The 9,512-nt window shown below is 38.3% G+C and overlaps 2 protein-coding genes across 2 annotated transcripts in view; one reads left to right on the top strand and one right to left on the bottom strand.

Moving 5' to 3' along the window:
- PAX9 (paired box 9) overlaps window positions 1–4,868 on the top strand; it is a 21,292-nt gene extending 16,424 nt beyond the window's left edge. Inside the window, 1 exon segment of the mRNA XM_031065386.1 lies at window positions 1,307–4,868. Within this exon segment, the coding sequence (XP_030921246.1) occupies window positions 1,307–1,561 (255 nt within the window). The 3' untranslated portion in view covers window positions 1,562–4,868.
- Window positions 4,869–5,152: 284 nt separating this feature from the next.
- SLC25A21 (solute carrier family 25 member 21) overlaps window positions 5,153–9,512 on the bottom strand; it is a 123,917-nt gene continuing 119,557 nt past the window's right edge. Inside the window, exons 9-10 of the mRNA XM_014311524.2 lie at window positions 9,296–9,348; window positions 5,153–6,840 (exon numbers count right to left, since the gene is read on the bottom strand). Of these exons, the coding sequence (XP_014166999.1) occupies window positions 6,761–6,840; window positions 9,296–9,348 (133 nt within the window). The 3' untranslated portion in view covers window positions 5,153–6,760. The remainder of the gene's footprint in view (window positions 6,841–9,295; window positions 9,349–9,512) is intronic.

Here is a 9,512-nt window from a genome sequence, read left to right as displayed (position 1 = left end):
AAAAGTCTGTTTCATTTTTTAGCTTTGCACTATTCAGGTTGTGTCCAGTTGTACCATGTGATGATGCTACAGGATTTGATGAATCAATACTCTTTCATATCCAGATAGGAAACACTTTTGAGAAAAAAATGCCGCCCCGAATCCTAAAACAAACACTACACAAATTGAAACTGAAGCAAGATAAATGATCTTGGTTTGTACCTGTTGTGCCGAAGAAACATTTATGGGCGTGAAATAAACGACCAAACAGTTTTTAGTTGAATAAGGATTCATTAATTGTGAAATCATAGCATAGCTGACTGAAGGACTCTCCCTTCTCTATTTAAATAGAAACCCTTCTCTCCAGCCTACAGAAGGACCTAGGAAAATAGCTTGCAGGAAAGGACCCAGCCCTGCAATTGTTTTGTGTACAGAAGCCCTATTGAAACCAGGAGGAGCTATGAGCAAAGAACATTTGCAAGTTTTTTATCCCAAGTATCTAGAAAACAGATTTTTAAAAGTCACCATCAATAATGCTACTATTAAAGTTCTGACTCATGCTCTGAACAAACAGTTACCAAAGAGTTTAAGATGTTCCACCTCCCCCAGCCACTGCTACCTCTTCACTCTGGGGAGTGTTGCTTTCAGATCTGTGCCCACACCTGCCCATGGCAGCTCAGGCTGAGCCCACCCTCCTTCAGGGCCAGAAGAGGAGAGGCACAGGGATGGGTCTGTCTCTCCTGCCACTGGGATGGCTGTGGTCACTGCACACTCAGCTAAACTGCCCCAGCACGCCCCAGCTGGGCTTACAACAGTGACCAACACTCTGTGTGAAATTCAGGAAAGGTAGGTAAATGTTGCAGTTCATTTACTCCAACCTGTGGAAATCATTGCCAAGTGCATCAAGGTGAGAGAGAAGGGGGAGACTCATTACAAATCCCTCCAGTAGCTCTCAAGTGTAATGATTAGATGCAACCACGGGCTTTGAGGAGTCCAGGAACTCAAAGGCAGGGAAGGTAGGCAGGTGTGCAGGGGCCTTAGCAGTTCCTGCCCTGCTCTTGGTGTGTGTTTCCTCATCATCTGCGACAGGTTGCTGGGAGAGGTGTGAAGCACTGATCACAGTGGGGTAACTGGTCTTAAAAGAAAAGCAGAAGGGGCCACTGAGCCCATGAAATTCAGGGGAATGGTTATGGGTTTATTTCTTGGTGTCCCCGCTGGTCCTAGTTTTGGTACAAAGCTCCAGCAGCATCTGAGGGCAGCTTATTTTACACCAGATCCCATGTGTCTTACTCTCTTAGAAATCCTTTTCCTTTCCCTCTCCTTTCAGGCACCCAATGGCCTCCCAGCCGTCAGCAGTTTCGTGTCCGCACCGGCCATGCCTCCGTATGCCACGCCGGCCCAGGTGTCACCTTACATGACGTACAGCGCCACTCCATCCAGCTACATGGCGAGCCACGGCTGGCAGCACGCCGGGGGCACCCCGCTGTCCCCTCACAGCTGTGACATCCCCGCCTCGCTGGCCTTCAAGGGCATGCAGACTGCCAGGGAGGGCAGCCACTCCGTCACGGCCTCGGCTCTCTGATGCAGGAGCTGCTCCTGGAGCACCACGAGCTCGCCGGCTCCTCGGCCCCGGAGCCCAGCTCACGGACTGCTCTCCTCATGCTGGCCACACCTGGCGTTTCTCCTCGTGACTTGTCTCCCCTAAGGCTTTTGGGATTAAAGAGCTGAAGACAACATCAGAAACTGAGAGAAGTGTGGTGTTGCGCTCTTAAAGACTTTGTGTCCCTAAAAGGGCTCGTGGAGCCTTGTTCCACTCTCTCCTGGTCAAACCACGCATATTTATTCTTAATCATCACAAACTTTCTAAATGTGCAATTGTTACTAAGATTTGTGCAAAAATCAATAAAGAAAAATCACCACAGAAAATTCTGCTATGCCTTGAATCAGCAAAGGTGGCTGAATGGGAAGTGTTTGCCAAATGCCTAGAGAACAACCCTTTAATTGATGAGATTATACAATCCACTGTTATTATGAGGTCCTTTATTGTTGTTTTAATGGGTTTTGGTAATCAAATAGAGAATGAAGGCAATAGGTGGCTTTCAGATTCTTCTGGCATGTTGCCATCATCAGGCAGTAGTAAGATCTTTGTGATTTTATCCATTTGTAAATAGAGGCTTTTCACAGCATTTGTTTTCACCTTCCAGTACATTTATTTCCTTTTTCTTTTTTCTTTTTCTTTTTTTTTTTTTTAAGTTAAGGAGACTTCTAGTTATTTTATATGTCTTTGCATGGTGGGGTGATAGGTGATGAGGTTTAGGTAGGGGTTTTTGGTCATGTTTTTGTGCCTACAGTGGAGGCTTCATCATCTTATGAGATAGCTATCTCTTTGGCAGAAGAGTCAAAGGCAGAAATCCAGCTAAGTATCTCCAGTTATACCCAGCCTCCCAGACTCATGAAATACCACAGTCATATGAAGTATACAAACAGAAATGTGGGTGGAAAATACCTGAATAAAACAGAAAACTGTAGAGGAAAATGCTGTTAGTGTGCAACCTGTGCGGAGATGCTCAAAAAGCCCTATCAGTCAAAAACTCCACTGAGAAACAGAATTGTGCCATCATTCTCAGCTCACTGGTGTCCAGATTACGTTGTAATTTTTAAAGAGGAACTTGTCTTTAATTTCTGCTTTAATGAATGTAAAGTATGGCTCTTGGAAAAGTTTACATTATTGTTCTGAAGCATTTTTTTCCCCTTATAGGTATACTGGTGGTGGTGCTACAAACAGAGATATTATTTAATATGAGCAAATTTCCTTTCTACATTTCTGTATGCAGTGGCAAGTACTCCATGCCAGTTATTTTGCTTTAAACTTTAATCCCAAGAGAGCTAAAATTCTGATTTTTGAAAATTTACCTGTTTTCCTTGGGTAATAATAAAGTTCTGACTATTGTTATGCTTTTCCCATGCTGTAGGTATGTTCAGAATATTAATATGGAAAAAAAAAGCCTGGTGTGACATTTCATATCCATCATAGGCTATTAATATATTGCGTATTTTTAGAAGTGTTTTGCAATAACTTAAATTACTGTAGACATAGTTAAAGCAAAGGAGAAAATACTATTCTTCATATATTGTTCTATCTGCATCCCATATTAAACACTAATTCAGTGAGAAAGTAAAATACATTTCCCTCTTAAAATACAGTTATAATTTTGTGGATTTCCAGCTTTCATCACCAAGACAGCTGTGGGTAAATTTTCATAACAATCTGAGTAATCAGTATTAATGTCATGTACAGCATGTCCGCTGAAATATGGATGGACTTCTCTGGCTACTGCCACCTTTGCTTCTTGCACTAAAAAATTGCTAACAGAACTGCATTTCTGTAAAGAACACAGATATTGTATTTTGGCCCCAAGGAAACAAAGATCTGATCTTGGATGTGATTAATTTTCTTCAGCCTCAAAGATATCCAACAGCTGTTTAGCTTTAATGAGATGCTGAAACCCTCGTTATTCAGTAGAACACTTTTTGAAGAATGTTTCTTTGAAACCACTAAAGTGCACACAAGTGCATTTCCAATCTGCCACACTGTTAGTGACATGATGGATATTATTCTGCCTTTATGCTGTTATACCTGGAATAAGATGAGCCTTAACAACATGAAAAAGAATTAAGAATTTAATTTAATACTAGACAAGCTCTTCACCAAAGACAAAATGGGGAAAAAAGATAAGAAAAAGATCATAAGTAGATAAGTGATTAAGTTGGCAAGAGAATTTCATCTTTCAGCTTAGTCGTTCTACTGGATTACAGAATTATTGAGTGAGTCTACCTATTGTTTTCAATAGAACTCAAACAAGGGGCACCAAAGGGAAAAGAAAACAAAAAACTAAGGAAGATAAACTTTTCAAAGCACAGTTTTTTTGAGCTTCAAGACTTTGCAAGTCTTGTAGTCCTGTAACAAAGTGTGCCTATGTTAAAGTTTTTCCAAATTTTCTTGAGTAACATGAGGTCATTTCTGGAATAAAAGTTGTCTTTCCTGACATTCCAATAAGGAATTAGTGTGTTTTGGAAGACAGACAGACAGATCCTTAGCTTGTATCAGTTATTTTCATTATCCTCAGCTAAACGAGGATAATTTATAAAACAAGGACAGGACATGATGTTAATTATTCCTCCCATGGGATACACCATCATAAACCGTTTTTGTTTTGTGTTTGTTTAGGTACAGCTCTCCATGCATCTGCCTGCTGTACACGATTCCTTACCCCTGACTGGGAAGTCAGCGGGGCTGCGTGCAGAAAGTGTTGCTCAGAGTGAGCAACAGTGCCTGACCTTGGCTCTTGGTGAACTGCCTGTCATGGATTTTTTTGGTGTGAAGTTTCACAATTTGTTTCTTTTTAATGTAAACCTACTATGTAGAATACTCATTTGCCCAAGGACTATTTCACTGCTCATACTCACGGGCATACTGAAAACTGCAACATGTTCACTTATCACACAATTCTAAGCCATTTGGCATTAAATTAAAACGAAAAAGGGAATTGTTCCCTAAAAAAATAATAAATAAGGGTTAACTGCTGCTGTCAAGTGCCTGGGTGTAAATCTGGAGTGAACCCACTGAGGTGAATGGGTACCTTTGGGAAACATTCTGTATATGTGGGTGCAGAATTAATTTTTTTTAATCTGCAAAGTCTACACTTCATTTACAGAGTGTTAAACGTTTCCAAAGAAATAAGTGAAGCCTAATAGTACTCCCTTCAACTAGACTGTGTTTGCATGGTCCCAGTTCAGAAGATCTTTGGTGTAAAACTGAATTTCAGCCCACATTACACAAGGAGCAATGGGGCATTGGGCTAGCACATTCATAGGTTTGTTTTCCCATACCATGCTGTTTTCTGTTTTTGAATGTTTCTCCTTTTATCCAAGATCAGGCTGAGCTATTAACTGAAAAAAATCATGTTGGAAAGGATGTAAAACCAAAGGCTATATATGTATATACAGTATGTTTAAAGCATTTTATTTTTATATTTTGAACGCTCTAAATTAATAAAAGACAAATTATAAAGCATTTTGCTTTAGTTTTTGAAATTATCTTAGTAGTGTCTTCTCTTTGGCCAAGTATTGATAATAAAGTGCTGCAACAAGGAACACTTGCCTTAAAACCATAAACTTTAACAGAGCTAGTTTTATTGATTTTTAGCTATGAAAGAGCATAGGTATGAAAAACCACCGTTGTCAAATTCAGACAAAAGAGAGGCTTATTGAGCATGTTAATACAGGCATCCTTGAAAGTGCTGAAAACACATTTCTATTTTTAGCTTTTTGTTGCTTTTCCAATGCATTAAAAACACTCATGAGATGAGACTTCACATGTGAACTGCCATTTTCAGGAAATGATACAGAAAGGTGCTTCTTTAGGATTGCCAAGGAAAATGTTTGTCCCTCCTTCAGAGGAAGAACATTGCTAACAGAGTGATTGTAGTATGGGGGAGATACTGAAACTTTGCAAGATATATGCTTGTTTGATATCAAACCAAGTCTGATAATGAAGACATTTTTATATTTTATATATATCTATATATTTTATATATTTTAAGAGAATGATGTGTAATTTTTAATTATTTAAGGAGTTTTTAAAGAGAAAATGTAGAATGGCTCAACTGCATGAACAGAAACTATGTCTTGAGTCAGCATAACAGAATTTACTGTATTTCACAGAGTTGGAATGGCTAGTAAGAATGCAAGTACATCCCTGGAATATTTATATTTACAGTGACTGGGAAAAGCAAAATTTTAGGTTCAGAGCAACGTTTTTTTAATCTACAGAAAGGTGCATTTCTTTGAGGTGTATGGCCAGCTACGTACAATTGCAGATAGGCTACCTTGTTTCACCATTCCATGGTGGAAATGACAGGCTAAAGGGGCAGTCAGGGTGCACCGAGCATTTTTATCACAGGACAGCTCTTTTGGGATAGTATAAAGTGGATAAAAATTTTGCAGTAAAATCTCATATGCCTAAAATGACTTCTTTCTGTTAATATATTTACTCATTTCTTCTATGAATCCCATGTTGGTTTGTTTTTTTATGCAACTTGATGCATTCTAATTACTATCTTTGATCTGAATGAGATTTATATAATATATATGGCTAAGAACAAGTAGGATATTTAGCAGTATGCATGTTTTTAAGGTTGTGGCTACTTGTGCTGTTCTTTTCTATCCAAACTCTGAAGAACTTGAAAAGCTCTTATATGAATGCTGAAATCATACTGGGCTGAATTGAAACTGGACCCAAGACTGACTGAAGAGTTGCAGAGTATGGATCATTTTCTTAATGTAGAGTAAATGGAGCTGTCAGTTTACATTACTTTAGTATCTGCCCCCCCAGGATTATTCCTTTTTTTCCTTTAAAATACCCTGATAGTTTTTATTTTGCCATTTCAGCTGAAACTTTTTAAAAAGCATTCAATTACATAAGATGATTCTGTGTCAAGAAATTTCAGTCTGTCCTTTAAAAACTCAGTCTTAAGTCTGCTTTATATTTTCTCTTGGTCCAGTAAAACAATTACAAATGTCAAGTGCTATTTAATTATGCACTTACAGAAAAACATGTACTTAAATGTTTTCTTGGATCAGGACCTAGAGACCATATTTGTTTGGAATTCTATTAACATCAGTGCAATCTGAGGGTATTCAACACCATAAAGGATAAGAATCACTTTTGCTTTATTATAGGGTATTTTAGAATGCATGCAATTTTAAAGAGTACGTTTTTTCAGAAATGCTCCTTGTGATTAACTGTGTCCTGAAGCCATGCATAAACATATTCGTAAACCAAAAGCATCACTGCACCACCTGGAAGAAAACATACTATTTTACTACATAGAAAATCCAGTATTTGCAAGATATTATAGAGCACTTCTAGTGTAACATAAACAAGAATATGGCAAAGCCTTACTTACAAAATGGATAAGTCTACTATTTCCTGAGTTCACTAAAAATTCACCAATTCATAAACCATACCAGTTTTACTTAATGTTAGATCATAAAGTTGATTTAAATAGCTCATATATTAAATCAAATTCACTCTTAGTGTGATTTTTCCTAATACTTTTTCAAGATTAATATTTTTCTTTGTTCTTCTAAAAGTGACACTTTTAGTCTGAATATATGTATATTTGTGCGCCTGTTTAAAAAGATTTGGCCATGAAAGAGCAACCTGACTGGTGGAATGGCAAAAATTCATCTTCAGGATGATAAAAACACTTCCAGGTAAGAGTCAAGAGAGGCTTTTTACCTGTTTTTTCACCATGTCTAAAGCAGAAAATCATGGTGTGGAAGTGAGTATAATCTTTCCTGGCTACAAATCCACAGGCAAAGTTTTGATCTAATGAAATGGCATTATTTGCTAGAATTGGTAGCAGTGTAAAATCCCAGCTTGAAAGCCATAAAATATCTTTACTGTTAGTGAAGCCAGACTGTAACTGGGCTGTATTACTGTGTGAGATAAAAAAAAAAGAGAACATTTCAGAAGGTATATATATAACTAAACAGATAGAGAAGCTTCTAGTTGGAGAACTGGATAAACGGAATCAGGCTGCATGATTAAAAATATATTATTTGTGGGTTCCAGCACTGGGGCATATCTTCTTGCCTTTGCCTGTTGGTTCACTTGGTGGCTTGTAGTGGCACCTCTAACAAATGAGGCTTCTGCTGAACTGGGCTCTCCTTTCTAGGGATAGGCTAAGACAACCAGGGACACAGAATTACTACATGGATTTCTCCATATCATTTGTCCTAAGGAACCATCACCAGACTTGAAACTCTCTATGAAAAGGAACTCACAGAAAGCCAGACAGAGCAGATGTTTGCAAAAGGCTTCGACCAACAAACAAATCATAGACAAAATGTCTAAGATGTGATTTGAACTCAAATCAAGGCTGATTCCAAATCTCATACTGTGTGATCTGTTTGTGTATCTCTTATCCTGTAAACACTCACATGCTGGAAGAAGGAATTACCTTCCCAGTCATAATAAAGACTTTATTATTGTTTCATCAGAAAGTTAAACCTATATGTTAGTTAGCCAACATAACTACAGAAGTATTTAGAGTGAAGTTCACATGTAACTGACTTGCTGGATGTGGGCCAGAACACATAGTCATTTGTAAGATGGAAAACTTTATTCCAAAATCTGCTGTGCTAAGAGGTACTGGGAAAGCTAAACACTGTCTTCTCTTTGTCTTGTATGTAATCTAGTATCTTTGGAGTGTGAGGGAAAAGGTTTTTAACTCCAGAGCTCCTTGTTTCTCCTCCCCACCTTCTTCCTCGCCCTGAACAATAACCAGGCATGGTCTAGCACTTAGCCAGATGGATTGGATATGCAAACATTTACAGACAAACCTAATGCTTCCTTTATACTGCAGAACAGGCTCTGTACCTACTTGCTCTACCTATGTGTGCTCTTGCATATTAAACAACCAGCTTGAACAACTGGAAATACAATTGCATGGGAATGGGATACTGCTCAAATTGGGGCTTCTGCTCTTTTTGACGCAGACTGCCTTTGTGGGCTGACAAAGTCTGAGGGCCCAGTGCTTTGCTTTCATGATTAATCAAAACCAGTCAGGAAAAAAAAAACCTCTAAAAGCCAAGGAAGATACAGCTTTCAACCACTGTGCTCCCACATTTGGAGCAACAATTACTAAGAAGGGGTCAAGCAACAACCCCAGTTTTAAGACATCCTTGTCCTCTTAGTTTTCCAGGGCCATACAAGTTTCTTCCCAGCTCTGCTATCGGCTTTTTAGTGTCTGCCCCCATAGAGCATAAGAGAAGAAAGTAACTGGAATTTGATATGCTTGGGCTGTGCCTTGACTAGTTGAGCGCATTTTATGGAGAGACTCTAACCTGCATTTTAGGCTGACTTCACATAATTATGGCATAGTGCTAATGGACTCAAAAGATCACATTAGAAGGAATAGGTAACTTAAGGAAACTTCCAAAAGTTTTACAGTTCTGTCATTTGCATGTGCTTTGGTTTGTTCATAAATAAAATAGTTACACAAACCAGCATTTACTTGGATGTGTAATTCTCTGATGTATATGTGTATATGTGTTTTTAGACACATCTTTAGCCAAATCCATCTGTGATACTACAAGATGATGCTATTTTAAAAAGAAACCATTCAAAGTGAAAGATATTTTGATTCATTTATTTGACTGATACGTACTACATTTTCTCAAGAAACTGTAAAAATGGGAAGAGAAAGCCAGAACAAAAGCAAAATAGAAATGACAGAAGGAAAATTACCTGGACCGAGCCTCATGATCTTGGGAAGCAAGCCTTTGTACAGAGCCAGAAATCTGTAGCAGAAGAATAACAAACAAAACATTTCAAACAATATTCTTGCTCTAAAAGAAGAACAGAATTGTAGCATATGTTTGTTAAAATGCTGGCAGAGCACTTAGAGGCAATTATTTGAAATTACACATGTTCAATAGCAGGCCGTATCTGGATTTTAACATTT

This window comes from Geospiza fortis, unplaced genomic scaffold (genome assembly GCF_000277835.1).
Source record: "Geospiza fortis unplaced genomic scaffold, GeoFor_1.0 scaffold54, whole genome shotgun sequence".
NCBI classification, from domain to species: Eukaryota; Metazoa; Chordata; class Aves; order Passeriformes; family Thraupidae; genus Geospiza; species Geospiza fortis.
Note: the sequence above shows the minus strand (reverse complement) of the source record. Positions and strands in the feature narration are given on the sequence as shown.